At 40.1% G+C, this 24,128-nt stretch overlaps 1 protein-coding gene across 3 annotated transcripts; it reads left to right on the top strand.

Annotated features, from left to right (window-relative positions):
• The first annotated feature begins 1,414 nt into the window (after positions 1-1,414).
• Positions 1,415-22,609, top strand: baiap2l2a (BAR/IMD domain containing adaptor protein 2 like 2a). Of its 3 annotated transcripts, none has more exons than XR_003272260.1 (14): positions 1,415-2,413; positions 2,790-2,865; positions 3,943-4,029; positions 6,768-6,829; positions 6,948-7,019; positions 7,624-7,701; positions 7,812-7,955; positions 11,850-11,948; positions 14,950-15,016; positions 16,225-16,438; positions 18,442-18,507; positions 20,090-20,880; positions 21,391-21,431; positions 21,806-21,817. XR_003272260.1 is itself a non-coding variant. In XM_026165564.1 (14 exons), exons 1-14 carry the CDS (start codon positions 2,360-2,362, stop codon positions 21,885-21,887), a joined length of 1,335 nt encoding a protein of 444 aa, XP_026021349.1. In that variant the 5' UTR covers positions 1,415-2,359; the 3' UTR covers positions 21,888-22,609. The 3 variants fall into 3 exon arrangements, 2 of the variants coding, with proteins under 2 accessions (XP_026021349.1, XP_026021348.1); XM_026165564.1 differs by having other exon boundaries at positions 20,093-20,285; positions 21,806-22,609; XM_026165563.1 differs by having other exon boundaries at positions 20,090-20,285; positions 21,806-22,609.
• The last annotated feature ends 1,519 nt before the right edge of the window (positions 22,610-24,128 follow it).

Below are 24,128 nucleotides of genomic sequence, written 5' to 3'. Positions count from 1 at the left end.
TGGACTCTGCTGCTGCTGGCCAGTTAATGATAGAAATGCAGTCCTGATCTATTACGTCTATAAAAGCTTTTGTGAGACTCTGTGCCCAGCATGTCTGAGCTCAGTTTATTATCTCAGTCACCCTTGACCTTTGTGTTGTGTGCTACTGCGCTGTTAGAGCTTTAAAGTTTTTTTTTTCTGTGATAGAAATGTTTCATTTTGCTGTTGCACTTTTTGCACAGGGTTTTATCTGAAATCTACGAAGAGATTTCTGGGTCTGTAATTTATTATAGCTTAAAAAATTAACCAAAGGTTTCACTAAGTGTTTCTGGACTCTGTGCCTGGCTTCTTCATCAGGATAAAAAATAGAAGACAATCGATGCCCTAAAATTGACTAAAGGAATACATCATTGTCCATGCAACACCCACACCTCTTTCCTGGGAGTTCATGAGGAGTTCACTGACACTCACATGTTTAAAAAACAACCTACAGGCTGACAATAATACATCCATCTGACCTGCGAGATGAATGCAGTGTGTGTTTCAGCTTGCCAGCAGGATGGTCGCGTACCAAAATGTGATAGTTGAAGTAAAGAGAGGAGTCGATAACCTTCCTCCCACACACTTGAGATGTTGATCAAATATGGCAAACAACTCTGCCCCTGTCTTTCTGAACAATAGGTGAAAAGGTTTTCAAGTTTCTTTCCTTCCTTATGCAATGATTATGTTTTATATACTTTACACTTATATACGTCTTCCATATAGTTTCACTAGATATACCCGATCAACTGCTGATTAATGCAAATATCTAATCAGCTGATCACAGGGCAGCACCTCATTGCATTTAGGCATGTAGTCATGTAAAGATGACTCGCTGAAGTTCAAACTGAACATGGTTGTTGGTGCCAGATGGGTTCATCTAACCTGCTGGGATTTTCCTACACAATCATCTCTAGGATTCACAAAGAATGCTCCAAAAAACAGAAAATGTCCAGTGGGCAGCAGTTATCTGGGTGAAAATGGCAGAAGTCACAGGAGAACGGCCAAATAACCCCTCGTTACGACCAAAGGATGCAGAAGAGTATCACACATTCAACCTTAAAGTAGATGGGCTACATTAGCAGAAGATCACATCAGGTGCCAGTTGTGTCAGCTAAGAGCAATAACCTCAGGTTGATTTTCCAATGGGCTCACTGAAATTAGAAAGTGGATGGCTGGAGAAGTGTTTTCTGATCCGAGTCTTGATTTCTGCCCTGACATTTAGATGGTAGGATCACAATTTGAGGTAAACCATCTCTGCATTCTTAGTACCAACTGAGCATTGTTAAAACCACATCCTACCAACTATGGTCCGTGCAGACACCAGAAGTATGTTTTTTCTCATGTCTGATAAGTGTTTTTTCTTTATTTTTTCATTTTTTAATGACTTTGCCAATCATTTTGTTTGTGTTGATCAGTGTTTTTAAAAGCACAAATGTGTTGAGGTCCCAGGGGACCCAATCCAAAGCATCCAATACTGCATATGGACTTTTAATAAACTGAACAATTTGTCCCCTTAATTTTTGCCATGGATACTACATTAACGTATAATTATCAAGGTGGATATGAGCACTCTGTCAATCATTTTAAAAAAGAAATATTCAGTTGACATAATAATATATTTCTTTCTTTAAATGACATTAGTTGCATAGCTAATAATGCTGCTTTGAGAAGAAACAGGTTCATTCATTCATTTTCATAAACACTAAAAATAAGAATCATCAAGAAGCTTTCAACGCTTTTACATCCTACAAGGCATATACACTGCCGCTATAAAAATCAACTGGTATATGTATTAATCCAAGAAGAAAAGGAGAAAAAACTAGCGCCTGAAAAATGCTATTGTAAGAAATTGTACAATAGATAAACTATCAATACGTACCTATGAGGAAACTGTTAGCCTTGATCTGGGGCAGGAAAGGAAAATCCTTGAATTCCGAGAGAAATTGTTGGATTTATTCTGTTATATTGAAAAAATATGGTTTTATATGATAATAACAGTGTAATTTTACAGGTTATTTTAATCATTTCCAACACTTTGTGAAAGCAGATATGTACTAAAGTCTTGAATAAAACATTCACTTCAGGTAACACCCACCTGAGCACACACAAAGCATGTGTCAGTGTGTTTTATGGTTGGGCCACGTTTAATTATTTACTCCTATCTTTCTCAGGCCATACCGGTGTTGATTACCACCTCACTGAGCTGCCCTCGCTCTTCAGCTCCACACCCAATCTAACTCTCATTTCTTTCAGAGGTTGTGGGACTTTTTCAGAGAGATTTAAGGCCTGCAGACCTTCTCTGGATTCAATTCACAGTTGCACTATTCTGGATATAAACATGTCGGGAATGAATAGTGATCAGCTGCATCGCTCCACCTTGGGGATTTACTCGGTAAGAAACAGATACTTTGTGTGGGCCGCGCACTTGCATTAAACAAACTTGATTTCCTCTTGAGAGATTCTTTGGGGAACTGGGGCAAATTTTGTAACATGGAAACATTTCGTGGCTACTGAGGTGGAAAACGTGATGCCATTTTCGAATTCAACGAGCATTCGCTTTCAATTGATAGCAGCAGAGATTTGAATCTTGTGTTGCAGAGGCTCCAGTGTTGAGAGAGAGAGCGGGTGTGCTCATAAATATAAATTGAGTTCAAGATTAATTGTATTGATTCCTCTTTAAGTGGGTTTGTTACATTTTTCTGGCTATCAATACTCAAAAGAAGCTGTGGTAATTGTGCATATGTGTGTGTGTGTGCTTTTGTAAACAGAGCTTGATTAATGAGTTCAACCCAGGCCTACAGAAACTGGTTTCACTGGGGAACAGTTACATCCAAGCCTTCAAGAGTAAGTATTGAAAGAAAAGAACAAATGTATGGAAGCAAAAACAAAGAAAAAATCTGCTGCTAATTTTTTTAAATGTTATTTTGGGGAAAAATCACAAAACTATCTTTATAACTGCCATAAACTGCAGTTTGGGAGCTGCCAGGTATCTATCTGAGTGCAACTCCAAAGTTCATATGCTTTGGGAATATCCTGGTGCTATTACAGCCTTAGTTATGGGTCTGTAACCAACCAACGTTGTTATGACTACATTATCAGCAGACAAACACGCTTCCACCACTATATTTGATGTGGACATAATGGAACAATGACGCTTTTGTTCAATATAGAACTATTGGATTCTTTTTAGGTGTAGCTCTATATGTTTTCTATAAGTCTTGTAAGAAAGGGAAGAGCTGATTGCAGAGCCAGGATTAAACTCTGTCTTTCAGCTACCTACATCATATTCATCACTCATCCCACTGCTGGTGCATTAATGTGAAGATCTTTAAAATGATGAAATGTAAATGATATTCATTATATTAAGTTAAATGTGTTTGTGTAGACAGCACAATTATTGTATCAAGAATTAATCAGTAATAGCAGTGGTGCATCAACAGTCCTGCAGACATAAGAACTAGATTAAGATGTGTCTCTTTGTCAGCCGCAAAGGGGGGCTGTAAACTTCTTGTGTGTGTTCAGGGCGGAGCCTGAAACTTATAACATGTCACTGAGCTCTTACCAAGACCAGGAAGTGACAAAATTAGAACTTGTTATTTTTACTGTCCCAGCGTCACTTTATAAAATGCAGACTGACAGTAATAAAGCACAATCAGTAATGTTTCACTCTTGAAATGAGCCAGTCTCACACTCTCAGACTGTTTTGCATACTTTTGTTCAACCACTCATTTGGTACATTACAGGCAGAGGACCTGGGTATATAAACGTTACATTTGAATACAAATAGGGCTGATAATTTTCCATATTCTTATATTTAGCATCTGCTTTTGAAGTGCCATATCTGGAAAATGAACTGTGCTAAAGAAAACCATCAAACGACTGTGCTGTGTGTGTGTGTGTGTTTGTGTGTATGTGTTTCAGCTCTTGCTGCGACAAGTGACGCTTACTTTAGCGCACTTTCAAAGATTGGGGAGAGAGCTTTCCACACGGCATCATCACGCTCCATAGGTATGTGAGAATCCACAGCTGATGAGTGGAAACGCAAAGACGTTTTTGCACCTCACCAGGATATGAGCAGTTTGTCTGTGATGTATTCGTGGCCATTTATTAAACACATTAAAACATGAGGACCCCAGTTTTCCCCGAGGCAGCATTTTATTGCACTCATAATTGCTGTGCATGCGTAATGTGTGCTTGTGATTAGCTTTGATGTGTGTGTTAAACATAGTGTTTGAAATTATTGAAGGCACTGCATTTCACAGCATTTGCAACAGTCAGTGCACACAAGGACTAAAAGATTTCGCTTAGACTCACCTAATATTTGCATTGGGCTCAAATCAAGTGAAGAATGTGGCAGAACTTTAAACTTTAATTTCTAATTCATAACAGCTGGATGGGTTCAAAGCTAAATTGATGTATGTTTCAGGGAGTTTTTATGTAAGTTAAGAATGTTGGCAGATGGGTGTCAGATGTCAGCGGGGGACATGAATAATAGATGAAGACAGGCTGCGGGCCGTGCTCCGTTCACTTAACTGCTTTATGTCAGCGGTATGACAGTTTAAACAGTTGGAGTTGAAGACCTTGTAGGAACTGGATCATTAGTCTACTCTTACTGTACACTGTACAATGATATAGTCTCCCTGCTGAATAAGTCGAATATTTCCAGAATGTACTGCAATGTTTCAGTAGGCTAGAAAATGATGATGGAACTGGGTTAGAGCTCTTATCAGTGTTTAGGTCCATCCCCTACCCTTCACTCCAATAAATCTTGACCGCAGGAGCTGACCTTTGAGGTTTCTCAGGAAGAAGTTGCGAAACTTTCAGGATGCTATTGCGATTACGCAGAGATTCATTAAAAAGGAAGTAGAGGTGTTGTAAGAAATCAATTCAGTATAGTAACAAGGAAGCTGTATAAAAATGTAAGTAACAGTCAAATCACTTACACTGGTCCTCAAGCCCAAGAGTCAAAAATGAAAGTTCACCAGCCATCCACACAAAGTGGTAAAGAACACTTTATAAAGCCACAAAGAGTAAAACACTAGGAAAACTGTAATATACACAACAGGGTTAGCAAGAAAATAACTTCCAGAGCTAGCAAACTACCTCATTTCAGATCATCATGTCATTTATCATTAGACAGAGATAACTAGAGTCAGCACAGAATGCAGTTTATAAATGATCTTTTTTTTTTTTTTTAAATAAATCATCTTAAATATTTAAGTTTTACAGGTTTTTGCTACATAGACATTGGCTATGGCTGTTAATACTACACCAATGTAATCACGTAATAGACAAATATTTAAATGAAAGAAAAGTTCATTTTTATTTTGTACCATAGCAATTTATACTTTTACCAGTCCTGTATGTGGCCCACAATGGAAAATGAGTTTGGCTTTCCTGTAATAAGGGATAAAAGCTATCTAAACCTACCTGGCCCAAAAACTGATGAAGACTGCCCAGCCATCAGTTTGTGACCTACAGCTCAAGCACTCGGGTTTACTCGGGTTATACTGGCCTGATATTGAAATTTGTTTGATTATCTGAGAAACAGTGTACAAATTATGAGAAAAACGAACAAGGAGGTAAATACTTTTCATTGTACTGTAGCTATGTACTTTTGGAGCAGTCCATCCATCCATCCATTTGCTTCCGCTTATCCTTTTCAGGGTCGCGGGGGGCGCTGGAGCCTATCCCAGCTGTCATAGGGCGAAAGGCGGGGTACACCCTGGACAGGTCGCCAGTCTGTCGCAGGGCTAACACATAGGGACAGACAACCATTCACACTCAATTCACTCGCACATTCACACCTAGTGGCAATTTGGATTATCCAATTAACCTATCCCCACAAGCTGCATGTCTTTGGACGGTGGGAGGAAGCCGGAGTACCCGGAGGGAACCCACGCAAACACGGGGAGAACATGCAAACGCCACACAGAAAGACCCCGGCCTGATGTTGGAGTTGAACTCAGGACCTTCTTGCTGTGCGGCAACAGTGCTAACCACCGTGCCACCGTGCTGCCCTTTTGGAGCAGTCTCCTTTCATAAATACAGTTTCCTTATTGTTGTTCTGAATCACTGTTAGTACAGCCTTGAACACGTCTTTATGGATTCGCTTTGAAATAACTCTTACAGCATTTCTTTACCTGCTAATATAATGGTAGTTCCATAATTGTTAACAGTGAAAGGTGGGCCTCTGATGCTGCCAACATTTATAGTTTCAGGGTTGGCTTACTCCTTCACGAGTCTTTATTCGGCTTTACTCTAGGCTGTATTCACAAGTGGAAATTGTCCAAAATACTGTCAAAGCCATTATGTTGGTTTCTCTCCATCAGCTGTGCAACACTTTGGTCAACATCTGCTTTATTTTTAATGGACTAAGAAATACAGTTCCTTAATTTGGCTAGAGTTATCGTGTTATTACATGCACCTACATAGAGAAACATAATCTGGGTTAATAAAACAATAAAAAATTAGGCTGGAGCAACACAAAGCTGAAATCAGCCACTTGTGTAATAGTGAGTTGTGAGATCATTCAGTATCTGTGACACAAAAAGGACTTTAGAGTCATGATGGTCTGATCTTATATTAGCAACAACAGAACATGTTTTACCTGCTTATCATTACTGATAAATCTGGTTTTGAATCTGTTGATACCTGATGAGTTTGGAAGTCAAAATGCACATTATATAATTTCATGTTTTTGTTCTGTAAAGATATTATATCTTTATAATCCACTCATCTTTCAGGAGATGTCCTGATTCAGGTTTCTGAGAGCCAGCGAAGACTCACCTTAGAACTGGAGGGATTAGTAAGTTACATATTAGTAGACACTCATTGCTCATCATGGTGTTTGACTACGATATAATGAATATGTTCCTGGTTTTCCATGTTTTTAGGGTAACTTTATTTTCTTTGTCTCTTCTCAGTTCCGCTGGTTCAGTTTGGAGGTTCTTGACTCCATGGAAAAAAATGTCAGATTAGACAGAGATTACTTATTGGTGAGTAAGAACAAAACAGAAGGGACTGTAAGAGTATGACAGGATAGGGTAAACTGAACCTCTTATGCTTTCCCTCTTATATATGCTTACAATGGTGCTCATGCTAAACGTGGCCAAAGCTAAAAATAATGAGGTCAGTGTATGTCAAAGTGACCCAGAAGACTTCAAACTGCTCTAACAGCTCAGATTATCTTCTCTTGGATCTGTCTGATGTCAGAGGTCTGGCTGTGAACGGCGCCCAACACACCTGCTGTTCAAACCTTCTGTTTGCAATTGGCAGCCAGTCAGAAGAACGCTGGTTTCAAGCCAGGGTGGCCTAAAAAGGCAACAAACTAAACCAGCTTGTTTCACATAAAGGATGGACTGAGTGGCAGGGCTGTAACCTAGTATTTTTATTTTTATTTTTTAAAAAGGCTTATTTTGAACTGTGAATCATACAAAGTTACTCTATTAGAGTCCAAAAAAAATTAAATAAAATAAAAAATCAAGCTGGAAATTAATATAACTTGAAAATTGTAGCTTCTACAAATAGATTTTCAACTTAATGTAAATACCTGAGCGTTTGAGATGGTTTTACACAGGTGTGATATGCATTCTCATACAGGGCAGCAGGGAAACGTATGAAATGCAACTCCGCAGCCAGGCAGCAGCTCTGGAGAGACTGAACAGGAGACCCAGCCAGGTTTGTGCGTTTCTCTCCTGTACTCTTTCAGTACACTGGAGAGAAATTCAGCACTGCTGTTTGTGTATGTGTCCTTGTACAGTTTTCTGTATCCATGTTCTGTCAATTAGGCGTATCCTCAGGGTGGTAGTGAGTATGTGGACTTCCTCAGGGAGAGCCATAACCAGGCTCTGCAGGAGGAAGAGAGAAGATACCGCTTCCTGGCAGAAAAGCACTGTGGCCTGATAGAGTCCTTCACCAAACTCATGAATAAGGTATACAACTTACTTCAAATAGCATTTGTAAGTTTAATATTTATAGCTCACTTTGGCTTACTAACTGGAGATGCTTCGCAGATGAAGTTTACTAATGAATGTCAGCGAAACATAAGATAAGATATAAGATATAATTCCCCAGAGTGAGGTCATCCTGTTTTATAACCATTTGTCAGACTTTTAAAGTTCAAGAGCAGGTTTGCTTCCTACAGCAAGCCTGGTTGCAGGTTGTGTCTTTGAACTCTGGACTCACTTTTATGATATTTGTTTCACTTTTTATGATACCGCTCTACCAACATTTCATGTTAGTTGTTCCTGTTGAGCAGATGTTGGTTGAACCGTATGCTACAACAGGAATAGATAAATAGCTACTACTGTACAAAACAGACCCTTGCAACATATTAAATATGACCTCATAACAACTAATCTTACCGTCATGTGAGAATAAGCAAGTAAGATGTGGCCACTCTGCTGTATGCCTTTATGATCAGCAGTTTGAAAGCTGCTCAAAGAGATGCTAAAATGCAGAAGATGAATAACAGAGAAAGAATCTGAGGAAAGATGCTCATGAATGATCGAAATCATGAAAGTCAGATTAAATCAGCAGATGTAATGAAGCCGGAGCTCAAAAGAGACACAGTTACTATTTAACCACAGATTATCTCATGCAATTTAATAATAGATTTGACATGACAGGAGCACAGTTATAGTTACTATTATTGCCAGGGAAAGGATCAATTACTCCCCCTGACATACTGGAGGAGACTAGTGAGAGAGGAGAGAGAGGAGCAAAGGAGAAGAAGCAAAGAGGAAAAAACACAAGGGGAGGGGAGCATAAAATCCACCAAAGCAGCTTAAACATGATGTGAACAAGGAGGCCCGTGGGTTTAGTGGCACCAGGGTGCTGGCAGGGGATCCTTCAGGTCCTATGAGGGTTTGGGCCATGTGGAACAGGCTCATTGCAGCTGATCAGATTTTGATCTGGAAAGTTTGTTGTTTGGATCACTTGATACCTTCCAGTAGTCCATTTTGTTCAGGAAGGTTCCTAACTGAGTGAAGTGATGCGTAAGTGTCTGTGCGGCAGACATAATAAGAAATGTTCCAATTCTCCTGGTCCCTAAGAAATAAGCTCCACTACTTCCTTTATTACCCCCTTTAGCACAGAAAACACTGGGACCATCCTTTATGAAAGGAGAGGAGTAAACACCATCCCATAAGTGACAGCATATCATGTAAATGTGAATTATAATTGTGTTTCCCATTTCAAGCCTTAACCTGCTGAGCAATGTTGAAGTTTCAACAACAGTTAAATGCACAGTTGAACTCTGAACATAACACTGCTGTAAAAAATAATCTTCTTCTCATCCCGTTGTTGCCTTACACAACATTGATCTATATCAACTTTCTAAATCAAGATTATGAGCTATATTAATTGAAGTGCGTTCAAGCGTCCGTAGAATTTAGTTTGGTTTAAATGATGCTGTCTTTGTTGTCTCGCAGTACTAACCAGCATTCTACCAAGAGCAGCCCCAGACCCAATGAGGAAGCATGAGAGAGAGTTATCTGGGCCTACTAACCAAAATATTACAGTGCATAGGCGCGTGTATAGTTTCCACTCTCAGAAACCAGTGAGGCAGGTCAGATCAGTGGAGGAGTCTGAAGGATATGAGGGATAACTCTTCTGTTAGAAACCTCTTGGCACTGGGTTTGAAGTCTTGAGGACTGAGACTGAGGCGGAGAGCTGGATTTATCCAGAGGAGAGCTGCAATATTACAAACTATTACACTGTATAAAACTGAAATCTGTGTGGAACAGCTGACCTATAGGATGTGTAGAAGAATGACAAATGTTATTTACCATCAGAATTTGAGCTGCCCTGTGTTAACGAAGGTAACATTCTGAGTATTCATCTAACATAGTGACATAATCTCATTATTAGCTGCAAAAAGCTTTTGACAAACATTTCAATTTTACTCATTAAAGACTGGAGAGAAATCACTCACTGTGTGCGCACTGCTGAGAAACAGCTCTGTCAAGTTAATTTCTGATCTGCTGTGTTACAATACCAGCATTACTGACAAGCAGAAATAAGCCTCTAATTACTCAGGGTGAATTATGAGTCAAGAGTTTTAGGACAGAACAAACTTTTGAGCCATCCATCCATACCAATAACACACTTTGTCTGATAAAATTTACCCCTCTTGTTCGACATAAAGACGCGAGAAGCAACTATGACAACCACGACAGGCATTAGGCTTTGTGGTAGATTTTGTGCAATTTACAATAAATAACACACAACAAATGTGAGTAAATCACGTTTGCAAATACGTGTGTCATAATATACGTCACAGATACATCATACATACGTCACAGGCCAGCTGCCAAAAAACTCAAAAAAACAACAAAAACCAAAAATATCCACGATGTTCACAAAACTGTTAGTAAATCCAAAAGCTTTTTGTGTGAGAAGGCTTTGGGCTGCCATATAATCTTTGTAAATCTGGCCCTATATGCTCTCTCTTTAAAGTTCCAACCTTTTTGATGAAGTGTTAGTTTTCACGTCATTCTCATTTTGAAGCTTTAGGCTAAGAACAAGTTGTGGTGAAGTAAGACGTGCGTTCTGTAGTTCATATTCTGCACACTGTTGATTCAACACAGTGACCTCACATCATTTTAGGAGACAAGGGTCGTTTGGATGCTCAGCAAACTGCTCTTCTCATGTCCTGCTTCCATACGAATTCTCCTACACACCGCTTGTCATTGACCACAGTAAAAATGTCATCGAGGTCAAGGACAAGTGGTTAGAAAAGGAGATAGGAGGTACTTTTGCAACATACCCTCTTGGGCTCCTTTTTCTGTTCCTTGTGCCTGTGCACCTTACATGGTAGGCGTGGTGGATTTTCCTGTTGGGGTGTACTATGTCTGCAACATAGCTTGCATATAAAGCACAGATGTAGCGAATGTGGACCTTTGTCTTGAAGCTTTAAGTCAAACATTTCGGGCATCACCAACTTGGTTTTTAGAAAATGCAGACACTGCACAGCTATTCAGTAGCAACTAACCCAGGGGTCCCCAATCCCAGTCCACGAGGGCCGGTGTCCCTGCAGGTTTTAAATATCACCCTGGGTCAACACAGCTGAATCACATGATTAGTTCATTCCCAGGCCTCTGGAGAACTTCAAGACATGTTGAGAAGGTAATTTATCAATTTAAATCAGCTGTGATGGATCAAGGACACATCTAAAACCTGCAGGGACACCGGCCCTCATGGACTGGGATTGGGGACCCCTGAACTAACAAATCGCAGGGAATTCCCAAAAGCATTCCTGGCATTAATATCTATTTTACCAAAAATGGGGCCATGATTTACAAAATAAATATCAAGTTGTAGTAAATAAGATGTGAAATTAAATATTGAGTTCAGAGACTCAAAAGTTTTTGCTGAGTTCATAATCAGAAGTTGGGATTTTTGTTTTTTTGTTTTGTTTGTCGCTTATGCTCAAAAAGTTGGCCCCATCTGGCAGTTATTGCCTAATCGCATAAACTTTTTTCACAAACTTTTAATGCCACAGCTTTAACCTTTCCAGATGAAACAGATTTTGGTCTTGTAAACAGAAAGGCATGCTGGTGGCATATTTGTAAGGCAAGACTAATAAAACTACGTTGATTTAAACCTACATTTTGTTTTTTCAAAAGTTGTACGAATGGTATGTGTAATAGCATCACTCTGAAGACTGTGTTCAGTTTCCTCTTTTTGGCCAAATGAGTATTAAAATAAGCTGCTCTGACCTAAGCTTGCAACTGTGTTAATCCTCACTTACTAATGGGGAAAAATATTTATCTGCATGTGTGTGTGTGTGTGTGTGTGTGTGTGTTGATGATGATGTGTTGCAGAACGGGGTTACTCTCCAGCAGAAAGCTGCTGCCTGGACAGAAGAGGTTGATGCCACCAGACAACCGGAGGCCCACAGACCTTCAACTTTGGACAACATTGTGAGTTCAGAAGAAAGTGTGTCTATATCAGTGACTCACCCTAGCAACTGAATTATTTATGCAAGGTTTGGGGCCACAGTGACATATGAAACTTCCACAACTCCAAAAATATGCAGCTGTGTGGGGTATAATCCTGTCTTTGGGGTGGAAAACTGAGTGAATCTCTTTAAAGTCTATTTTGGGAAATTTAAAATTGAAAACCGCTTGAAAGTTTAAAAATTGCATTGTTGAGTAGAACTGAATTCATGAGCCACATATTAGATAAGAAATCCAATTGCGATACAACTGTGAGTTATCTCCACTGAGAAATGCATAACATCAGACCCAAGGCACGCCATTGTGGGGGAAAGCACAACATTTTTGTTACCAGAGTGCCCTCTGGTGGTTAGCATTGATTGATTTGAAATCTTCAAAACGAATCACACTTGGTGCATGAAACACAATTACAGAAAACCTTTAGAGGAGGGATAAAGTTATAAATTGAAGAATGCGGCACACATTTTTAAAGCTATCTGAATCTGAACCCTGTGTAGCATTCAAATATGTGCACATTTTTCTGTCTCTGAGTTCGGTAAAGTGATTTATTACCACCAAAGATAATTGCACAAATCAAAACCACATTGTTGTTTGTAATAACAGCTGCAATTACTATTGAAGTAAAGACCAAAGATGTCCCTGAGATAAACCCTGCTGGTCTGTTCCTCATTGGAAGGCGACATGCCAGTGAACCACCATATCCCACATATGCTTTCATAATAACAATCAGAGGATTAGCATTGATCCAGTGTTTGTTTTGGTCTGATGAGGGATTTATCCCAGTGTATCACAGAGAAAAGCCTGTGAGTCAGGTTTGACAAATTAAAAGGGAAAAAAAAGCATCTATGTGTATACTGACTTCAGAGCCACACTGTTCCCTCCATGTTTCTAAGATAAGTTGACTGGCTGCTGGTTGTAGTGTGCAATAAATCTTTTCATCTAACAGTCAGTGAGTAAAAGTGGAACTATTCCTTTAAGCTCAAATGAATCGCTGTTTCCTGGCCCGCTGGTGCAAACTAATCTGCCACAGCTGCTATCACAAGTAAACTACCTTCACAAGAAATAGTGAACACTCAACAACTGTAATTTCAAAAATGCCACAATGTCTGTCCTGGTCCTGGTCGTTGTGTCCTTGGGCAAGACACTTTGCCCTACTTGCCTACTGGTGTTGGCCAGAGGGGCCGATGGCGCAATATGGCAGCCTCGCTTCTGTCAGTCTGCCCCAGGGCAGCTGTGGCTACAACTGTAGCTTGCCTCCACCAGTGAGTGAATGAATAGTGGTATTGTAAAGCGCTTTGGGTGCCTTGAGAAGCGCTATATAAATCCAATCCATTATTTTTATTATTATTATAAAACAGAAATGCTATGATACTTAATTGGTTTTTTTATATCCAAAAAGAAACAAAACTGTAAAGTGTAAAATGCAAACAAAAACAGAATGCAATGATTTGTTAATCTCAGAAATTCATATTTTATTCAAAATAGAACAGAATACACATAGAAAATTTATCTCATCTTGTCAGTGCGCCCCAGGGTGGCTGTGGCTACAATGTAGCTTGCCATCACCAGTGTGTGAATGTGTGTGTGAATGGGTGGATGACTGGATATGTAAAGCGCTTTGGGGTCCTTAGGGACTAGTAAAGCGTTATATAAATACAGGCCATTTACCATTTACCATTTTAACAACAAGCAATACGTCTGGGATGGGTCGACAAAAAACTAGAAAATGAAGTTGTACTGCGAGAAAACATCTGCAGGAACATTTTTCAGCCGATTAAGTCAACTGGCAACAGGTCAGTCACATGACTGGATATAAGAAAAACAGCATCTTATAGGGGCAGAGGTTTACCATTCTAAAAAAAAATAAATCAGTGAATTAAAAAAAATATCTGAAAATTGTGGGATAATTTCAGAATAATGTTTTTTTATTCTCTAAAGATTCTGAGAATCTGTGGGTATTTGTGTTCAAGGGTTCCCAGATTTTTACAGACTGTGGTTAAAAGAAAAGAGAAAGCTAAAGTGGTAAACTCGGCTTTGTCTCAACTTTTTTTGAGGCATGTTCCTGCAATCAAATTCAAAATCTTTTTCTAAAAAATGATGCAGTTTAATCTCGCCCTGTGTTCTATTGTGAATACAACACGGGCTTCCAAATCATAATTACATTTTACACAACCTCCCAAATCTTTTGGAACTGGGTTTGTAATAAAAAAGTCCAGTATGTACAAGTGATTGGAACAAAGAACATATCGAACAAAACAAGTAAAAAAGCTCCCACAGCAGCAGAAAAGAAACCAAAAAAGAAGCAAGACAGGGACATAATATTAATGAGAACCTAGGAGAACTTAAAAAAAAAAATTTATAAAATGAACATGAACGATTCATTAAGACAGGTCAGTTATCATTTTAATTTTCGCTTTACTTCACATGGTAAAGTCTACATAAAACATCCAATTTTCAGCTCATTGCACGTGAAATGAACGGCTACCAGGCCTAAAATTTGTCATCTACATCCCCTCAAGCAATCAGATGCAAAAAATGCATCATACCTCAAATCCTGTCAGTCTATGTGGGCGATGTTTCCTCTTAGGAAAATTAGTCATCTACCAATCAGAGACACAAATGGCAGAGTATTCATTTTTTATTGTGGAAGGTCAGCGTAGACTGAAACGACCCCAATTATTGCTGTCAGTATAGTTTGATTTAGAGGATTCTCAAAAACCTTTGAGAGATTAGTGATTGGACATCAGATCTATAATTTCCTTCGGGATTAATAAAGTATTCTGATTCTGACATTAATAGAAATGTTGTTTGCACCTGAAATTCCAGCAGGCTTGAGCTTATTTAGTCCACTCTTAGTTTACTCTTTCCTACAAAAACAACAGCAGTACCTCATGTTTACACGAATAGTAAAATGACAACAGATTTGAATATAGTCTCAGTCTGTGCTTGTTATATGTTCATACAGGTGGGAATGAGGGAGGAGATCAGAAGGAGCAGAGACGAGATGCCCCTCGGCAAAATACCATCAAGAGGTGAGCAGCGGATTAATAAAGAACTACAATGCTTTAAAATAGACTTAACATCAGCTTTTTAGGTGTTCAAGTGATGCATTTATGATCCATAGTGCTCTTCTACTTTCTAGCTTTTATCTATGCCTAAGCACTTTTAACCTAAGATTCACTCACACTCCAAACAATGCATCAGGGAAAGCTCTGGGTTCAGTATCTCACCCACTTTGACACACATGGTAAATGGTCTGTATCTGTATAGCGCTTTACTTGGTCCTAAGGACCCCAAAGCACTTTACACTATACACAATCATCCACCCATTCACACACACATTCACACACACTGGTGATGGCAAGCTACAGTGTAGCCACAGCCACCCTGGGGCGCACTGACCGAGGCTGCCGGACCCTGGTGCCACCGGGACCTCTGACCACCACCAGTAGGCAACGGGTGAAGTGTCTTGCCCAAGGACACAACGACCAAGACTGTCCAAGCCGGGGCTCGAACCGGCAACCTTCCGATTACAAGGCGAACTCCCAACTCTTGAGCCACGATCGCCCCACATGGTTGGAGAACCCACCGAAATTCTGATTATTAGACAACATGCTCTATTTCCTGAGCCACAGCCACCATGAAAAACCCATTTCAGTGATCTGATGTTTAGTTCCACTTAAAAATAAATGTGTTCCCGTCACGTTAATGCTTGTCTGTTAAATATTCACATCCCATCATGGCTATTCATCAGTGCTTATGATGCTTACAGCTACCAGATGTTTTTATCAATTTTTTTCTCTAACTGTTTATTGCCCTCTTAATAACGTTGCACATCGTGCACGTTCATGGCTCCTCATTTGTACTTTCAGTTGAAAAAAGGCTAATTATTTGGTTGCTTAGAGTAAAAATAGACGGAGTAATGATTTATCAAAATAGAACATAAACAACAGTAGCGAAATAATGTAGGTTGTAACCAGTGTTCACTGGTGGGGAAAATGACATCAGCTTATTCAGTATAATTCAATGAATTACCCCGCTGCTAAAACAAAAGCATTGCGCCTGGAGTAAGACACTTAATAATCTCCTAACCCTCTGAGTTACACACACACAAAAAAAATCTAGTCATTAATATTCTTTAATTAATAATTTCACCAGAGATTCTTCTTTGCCAAGAAAGTTTATCAGCTTAACAAACTGTTCTCTTCGTACCTTCGTGTTTCATTTGTCATTCCTCCAGCCCCGTCTCCACAGGGAAGCGTTTTTCGCTTCGGAGCAGACTCAGCAGGAGGTGGTGGTGGTGGTGGAGGACGAGTCATGAAGGCCCGGGTGGCCCACCAGCCTGTTGGCTCCAACCCCACCTTGCTGTCCTTCAATAGGGGACAGATAATTAATGTGCTGGTCCAACAGCCCAGGAACGGCTGGCTGTTTGGACGTGCCGACAACAGCCCACGGTAAAAAAAAATCGTAGTTTGTGACTGCGTGGAGACTGCATGTGTGGATGTGCAAAGTGTCCGTTCCTGTCATTTGCTTGCAGATGACATAGGCCAGTTTAATAAGAAAAAAGTAATAATTTTAGCATAGTACAAAATGAATGGGGTTATTTGTAGACATAGAGATAGTGCCTCATAAGCCCTTCTAGCCCATTTAGAAATAAGCAAAAGCAAACTCCAAACACACATTAAATCTTAATTTGTTTGCATAGCTCTGCTACATATAACTACTTACTCATCAAGATTGTCTGTAAACTACCTAGAAATCTTTTATCAGAACACACAGTGTATATATTTTGCTGTTCTACTGCTTTTTGTTATGTAAGTTCAACAAATTTGGACAGTTCTACATTCTGCGTGTTGAGAAAATGTGTAGTCCTTAGAATTCGTGCAAGCAGTAGTTGTTAAAGTTAAGAAGGGTCGTATGTCTGTGAAGGTTCTCAGTCATCCAGGTCATCGTAGTCAAAGGAGCTTGCAAAGAAAAGCGTCTGGACTTCTATAAGTTGCTTGAAGACGTTTCACCTCTCATCGGAGAAGCTTCTTCAGTTCTAAGGTCAAATGGTGGAGAGTCCCAGATATAAACCTAGTGGGAGTTTCCCCCCACAAAGGGACAAAAGGACCCCCTGATGATCCTCTAATCGCCTGAGCCAAGGTGTGAAACTGGGCGTGGGTCCCAATCAGCCAGAGTTTCGGGTGTGTTCATTGTGAAACCTGGCCCCACCTTATCGTGCGAATTCCTGAGATCAGATGGCCCAGGATGTGAGTGGGCGTTAAGGCGTCTGGAAAGGGATCTCAAAACTGGATTATAGATGGCAGAGAGTTGGTGTCGTAAACCCCCGCCTCTGTTCAAAGATGGTCGCTCACAGTGGACATAGATGGCTTCTTTCACTCCTCTTTCAAACCATCTGTCCTCTCTGTCCAAAATGTGAACGTTGGCATCCTCGAAAGAGTGTCCTTTATCCTTAAGATGCAGATGGACTGCTGAGTCTTGTCCTGTGGAGGTGGCTCTTCTGTGTTGTGCCATGCGCTTGTGAAGTGGCTGTTTGGTCTCTCCAATGTAGAGGTCAGGGCATTCCTCGCTGCACTGTACAGCATACACCACATTGTTAAGTCTGTGTTTTGGCGTTTTGTCTTTCGGGTGAACCAGTTTTTGTCTGAGCGTGTTTCTGAGTCTGAAATGCACTGGGATGTCATGCTTGGAGAAAACTCTCCTGAGTTTCTCAGATACACCGGCTACATAGGGGATGACAATGTTGTTGCGTCTGTCCTTCTTATCCTCCCTCGCTGGTGTCTGGTCTTCTTTTCTGTGCCTCTTTGCTGACTTTAAGAACGCAAAGAGGCGTTCTTAATAAGGTGGGGCCAGGTTTCACAATGAACACACCCGAAACTCTGGCTGATTGGGACCCACACCCAGTTTTACACCTTGGCTCAGGCGATTAGAGGATCATCAGGGGGTCCTTTTGTCCCTCTGTGGGGGGATACTCCCACTAGGTTTATATCTGGGACTCTCCACCATTTGACCTTAGAACTGAAGAAGCTTCTCGGATGAGAGGTGAAACGTCTTCAAGCAACTTATAGAAGTACAGACGCTTTTCTTTGCAAGCTCCTTTGACTTAAGAAGGGTCGGTTTCACTATGCCAACATATGAATGAATAGAAAATACAGGAATAAAATATTAGACTAGAAGAAAGAAAGAAAAATGAAAAAAGTGCACTGAATGAAGCAAAGATAACAAAATTAAATATTTAGTCTGTACTTGAACACAGATGCTACCCAAAGGCAAAAGTTCCAACCTGACTGACTGGCATTAACCGCATTAACAGCTAGCATCGATAAAAACTACTAAAAGCATAACTCACTTGTACTAAAAGGCTCACAAGTCGTTACATGTTCCTATATGTGTATTTCTTTCACTTAACACGTAACAACTGTAGCTTTTACTTTCTGTCACCTTTTGATTTCAGTCAAGGATGGTTTCCAGCCTCATTTGTGGAAGCAGTGGACGATCCACCAGTGTCACCCACCCCCAGGTAATAAAGATCTCATTAAATTGACTGATCATCAGTGATCAACAGTTCTAGAGTTTTCTCTCCATTATGTTATATATAATCTGACACCACCAGCAGTCCTACAAAACAGCATGTAAAAATTACTCTAACTGGCAGAGAGCATGTGCATTATGGTAATAATGCCCAAGATCGAGTTGACTGATTTTGAAGTATTAATACTGCAGCTACTAGCATCTGCATTCTTTCAGCATGCTAGCTACACTAACAAGTTAACTCCTGCTGTCCAGACTCTGATACCCAGCCAACTTGCTTAAACTTCGAAGTAAACAACATAATTTGGGGCTAGTGGAAGTTACATTATTCAAGTGTCTCTCACTCCTACATTCAAGGTTAGACTAGCACTAATTAGCTATTTAGCATTATACAAAATCATACTTATTTGCTCCTTTCACCACTGTCTCCTTTTTTTGTCTCCTCTTCCTTGTTTTTCAGTCTCATTTCATTCCCAGAAGTATAATTCCTCTTCATATTCAGTGGGCGTGGGTGGTTTTAGTTGTTGTTAATAAGTTTGTTTAAACACAATCCTATTTGGTACTTGTAGCTGGAACGAATGAAGTTCTAGAAAGGTCTTAGGTCTGTTTCCCAGTGCCATTGCAAACTTTGGCCCTGCTGTAGTTTAAAGTATATCAGCCCTGGTGGCAAGCAGTGCCTCTTATTGTCAAATGTCACGTCATGTTGCTATAATCGGTGGTTGTTACAGAAGTGTATTGGTATATCATGACAAAAACAACGTATTGCTCAGAATGGAGGATGCTTTGCGTTTATTGCTTTTCAGTCAGTATATCTTTCCTTTCTGTAATAGTAGCAGGTAATAATGGATTTAAACTAAACCTCATGCACAATGTTTGCCTTCAAACGTGATGCAGAAAACATGATGTAGTTGCCCCAAGGCTGTCCCTATTGTTTTTGGGGCCAACATATTTAAAAGAGGGTCAGTATGAAACTTCATGGTCTGAAATAATAGGTGAACTACTTAAAATATTTGGGTGACCTATTGCTGTGGGGAAATTCAGCAGGAGCTGCTAAAGTAAAACTTTTTCAGTTAGACACACAGTCTGTCACAGCTAAATGTGAACGTTATCAACTGCACCAAAGCTAGGCCCGTGCATCTCATGTGAAAACTCAATCCATCCATCCCTCGGCTAATAAGTAAGACCTGCTTTCGTGAATAAGAGAGAGAAAGGGATCAGGTGTTGGGTATAAAAACAGAGATGCTGTATTTCTGTGGTAGTCTCAAGAGCTTAAAAAAAGGCAACTGGACTTTTTAGTAGTTATGTTTTATACTGCAGACTTTGGGTCAAGTTCCTTGATTTAAATGTGCTACAAGCTATAAATGAAGTATACGCAGCAGTCAACACAAAAATTATAAAGTCTGATAACTTATTTAACACATTTCAGTGGGCTACATCCTGAACTTACAGGACAGAAACAAAGTATCGTTGAGATACCAATACCAGGTTTTATATCAATAGGACCTAAAAAGTCCAGGTGCTTTTAAAAAAATTGTATTTCCAAACTAATTTTAATTTTTGTATAATTTCAGTAGAGCAACTCTCAGGAGCAACAGCAGCATGAACAGCCTGCCCAACCATCCAAGAGTCAGCAGTCAGAGTGGGGCCGCGCCCCCTCCTCCACCACCGCCGCCGCCACCGCAGTCACCATCTTTGAATAAACCACATTCGCAGTCTATGAATAAGGCACCACCTATGAATTCAAACATGTCTAATTCAGAAAATAAGGTATGACAGTCAGTTATTAATAACCAGCGAGGAGAATATCAGTCAATCCTCTGTCCTATCATCTATCATCTGCAGTCTTTGTAAAAGAGATTTACGCTACAACTAGTTATCTAATTCTTCCACTGTGAATTGTACAGATCTAGTTGGGTGGTGTCACATTATACGCATGTGTAATTGCTGATAATTTATTAATGATTTCTTATTTGCCCGCTTGCAAAAATCAATCTTTCCCACAGTTGTGTACATCCTTTTCCCATAAATATGTGGTTCATTTGGTCTTAACCCAAGTTTTAAACAGAAAGTTCTAACCACCAGCCCACAGATTATTAACGATAAAGATCATTCAAAACCCACACTGGGAAAAAGTGTGGGACTCAGCGAACATGTAAAACTGCATGTGAGTGCAAAGATAATGGAGAAAATTAAGATAGGCAAGTGAGATGGAACTTCTCATGGGGTGCGATATTTGCAGACCTTTGCTACAAATGTGGCATTTGCCCATCTGTCCAGCAGGGGCACTGTGGCCAGGTGCTGTTCTCAATGACACCACATCCTTCTTTCTGGTGGATGCAGGGAGGAAGCTCGAGCTGCTGATGTGAGCCTGGAGTTTGTGTGCATGTGTGTGTGTGTGCTCCTCGTTTGCTCCTCTTTAGCACCCTGCCGTGATCTGAAAATAATTCCAGAAATGATCTTTTCACTTTGGTGCTACTGAGATCAGAAAGTGCTCTGAATAGCATTTGCGTTTTAGGAACATGCAGAAACAATTTGAGTGCCAGGAGCTTAAAGCATATTTTCAGATTGTTTTTGCTTGCTCTCAGTTGTTGTTGTCTTTACAGTCCATCACTACTGTAATAATGTAGTTTTGCACTTTGTGTCAACTGTGGACCCACTGCGAAATGCGTGTGGGGCAACCTGACACAGGTCATCAATCAGCCCCTTTGTGGGAGGACCAAGTGAAAAAGAAAGGGCGAGAGGGTCAAGAGCTCGATCTCGCTGAGCTCCCATTAGTGCATGTGTCTTTGTTTTGTGGTTTTGTAATGGTTCTCACTATCTCATACTGTACCTTCTTCATCATGTTTTCTCTTTTTCCTTTTTTTTTCGACAGCGATCGCAAGTGAATGACTCCCGACCGCAGCTTTTCCCAAAGTAAGAATAATATAATTTCAAATTTGCTTTCAAATTGGAGGCAGGCTGTTAAAATGGAGTGCTTTTGCTTTCTCTTCTAAAAAAGCTAATGATATTTTCTTGAAGTGTATCATGAACCCGTACAATTGGAGAGCAACAGCTGAGGGCAGTGATTGAAATGGCACAGCACTGCTTCCATTAGAGTTTGAAGTGCATTCTAGTGCTGAAACCATTTTAGTTAGCAGCATTTGGAAAACCATGACTGTCCTTCTCATTTCAGGTTTTTGAGCTGATGTTTGTACAGTTTTCAAAATGTAATGCTCATTTCTCCGGTTATAACCTTCATACAACCCAACTTTTATTTTCCTCTGCCCTTATCTCCTTGTATATTGCAGGGGTACCAATCCGTTCGCCACGGTTAAGCTGAAGCCCACGTCCACCAATGACCGATCGGCTCCACGTTTATATCGAAGATGACATCGTGACCCTGAAATAAATGCTTTTATTAGGCTTAGCAGTTCGTTCTTGACCTTGGCAGTATATACTGTTAAATTCTGAGGTAAAATTGAGTCTTTTTTCCCCCCTTTGTCACACAAAATGGGACAAAGAAGAAACAAGTCTGAATAAGGACTTGAGGTGTGTATTTATGTCAGATCTTTTTAAACTTGCATTAAATGATTTGTAAAATAGTAAGAATGAATCACTGTAACACAAACCAGTGGGTGCATTGATCACAACGGGTCTTAAATCATCATTCCTCTCCTGTGATGTTTACGTCTTTCTGCCAAGAGATGACATGCGAACGCTTTTAACTTTGTCCTTTTTGGAAATAACTAATCGCTGTCTGTGACATGTATATAATGTACAGCTGATGTTAGGAATCAGAGCCAAGACTGTGTTAATGTAAAGTGTATCTTTCATTATGTAGGATAACTCAGGGAGGGTGCTCGATGCCATGCAGCTGCTTTAATTATCTTTTTTTATGTTTTTATATTGCACCTTCACCATCTTCCTCCACATGTTCAACATGTGATATTAAGTCCATTGCTAAATATTAATTGTACTTCAAATGTACTTTAGAAAATGATGATATAACCGCAGGCACCTAATGTAATATTTTATAAAAATAGGATGATGTGCCTGAGATGGAATGTAATGAATAATGTAATGTATTAAAGGATAATGTAATACCACCTTAATAGCATCGCATTGTTACTTTACCAAGTGTGTTTCAGTCCCGACCTGATATCTGGCCTCTGCTCCTAGCATCAGTACCTCAGTGCAATTCACCACTTCTTTCTATTTCCTCCATCTGTCATTCTGAATAGTCAGAGCGTTTTGCACATTTTAGGGCAAATGAGAATCTACTGCAGCCTGGTCACAGATGAACCCTTAATGGTTTTAAAAGTATTAACTCTCATCCTACAAAATCCACAGAGGCATACTTTTTGTCACGGGTACATATGAGCAGCCAAATCTAGTGTTTCAGATTTTTTCTGCATTCAGTACACACTCCAGGCCTTTACAATCCATAACATTAATAGAGTCACAGTACTGTGCAAAGGTCTTGAGCCACCTGTCTTGTTACCTTGAGTCAGACTTTCTTTAAACTTGTGGTCTTGATCAGCAGTCCAGCCCTTCTGAAGGAAAGCATATATGCATACGAAAACACAACAGAACACTATTAATCATGGATTGTAGAGCAGAAGCACCGAAGAACTATTCCTGATGTCTGCTTAAAGAAAATTACAAGAAAGCTGCCTGAGGGAGATCAGGTTGTGTCTAGGGATGGGTATCGTTTAGGTTTTATCCGATACCAGTGCCAAACCGGTACCTTTGAAACGGTGCCGGTGCTTAAACGGTGCTCGAACCTGTGCTTAAAGAATGGAGAATGTTTTTATTTTTAGAAGTCTCTTTTTTTCTAGAAAAGTTAGCCTTTTCTATTGATACAACATACCTCCTTTGGTTGGAACCGGTGCTCAAACAATGGAAAACACAAACTTTGTCCTAAAACCTCTCATGTTTAGCTGTTTTTTTTGTAAAAAGATAACAATGTTAGCCTTGGGCATATATGGTATCACTCTATCAAACAAGAAGACAGCCGCATGTAACTACGACAGTGTTTGCTAGTTCACCTTACGTGCATTAATGTAATAACGTGGTTAGCCTACTCAACGTAAATTACACACGAACAACATTAAGCTACTCACCCAGAGAAGAACGGCTGCTGCTGCCACCATCATCCGTTATCATTTCTGCTACACTGGCAGGGCTAGGGGCCAGGACTCTACTCTTCGGGTTCTTGGGGGATGTTGCTAACTCCGGGTCCAATAGCAGGCATCACACCCGCAGTAGATGTGCTCGTGTGAGGTCTTGCAACAAGCTATCAAATACGGTGCATTTCTCGGCTTTTAAAACAACGCTATGCGTCGCCAGGTGTTTCATTAGATTCGAGGTGTTACCTCCTTTGCACAGTATCACCTTAAAGCACTTGTGGCAGGCTGCTGAGTTTGCATCTTTTGCTGTGAAGTACAGCAAGATTTTGACCGCTTCGCCTTGGGCATTTTTAATCTGTAGCTCTGCTCTAAAAGAACGTACCTGGGCCCGCCTACTATCCTTGAAAAGGTAAAATGATTGGCTAGAATCCAACGTGTATGACATCTCAGGGGAAAAAAAGCACCGAAATGTGCTTTTTGGTCTGGTTACTACCATTTATGT

This window comes from Astatotilapia calliptera, chromosome 4 (genome assembly GCF_900246225.1).
Source record: "Astatotilapia calliptera chromosome 4, fAstCal1.2, whole genome shotgun sequence".
NCBI classification, from domain to species: domain Eukaryota; kingdom Metazoa; phylum Chordata; class Actinopteri; order Cichliformes; family Cichlidae; genus Astatotilapia; species Astatotilapia calliptera.
Note: the sequence above shows the minus strand (reverse complement) of the source record. Positions and strands in the feature narration are given on the sequence as shown.

Coding starts and splice junctions, on each gene's coding strand:
- baiap2l2a (XM_026165563.1), top strand. CDS start 2,360: ATGTCGGGAATGAATAGTGATCAGCTGCATCGCTCCACCTTGGGGATT. Junction 11,949..14,949: donor CTTCAACTTTGGACAACATT/GTGAGTTCAGAA, acceptor ATGTTCATACAG/GTGGGAATGAGGGAGGAGAT. Junction 18,508..20,089: donor CCAGTGTCACCCACCCCCAG/GTAATAAAGATC, acceptor GTATAATTTCAG/TAGAGCAACTCTCAGGAGCA.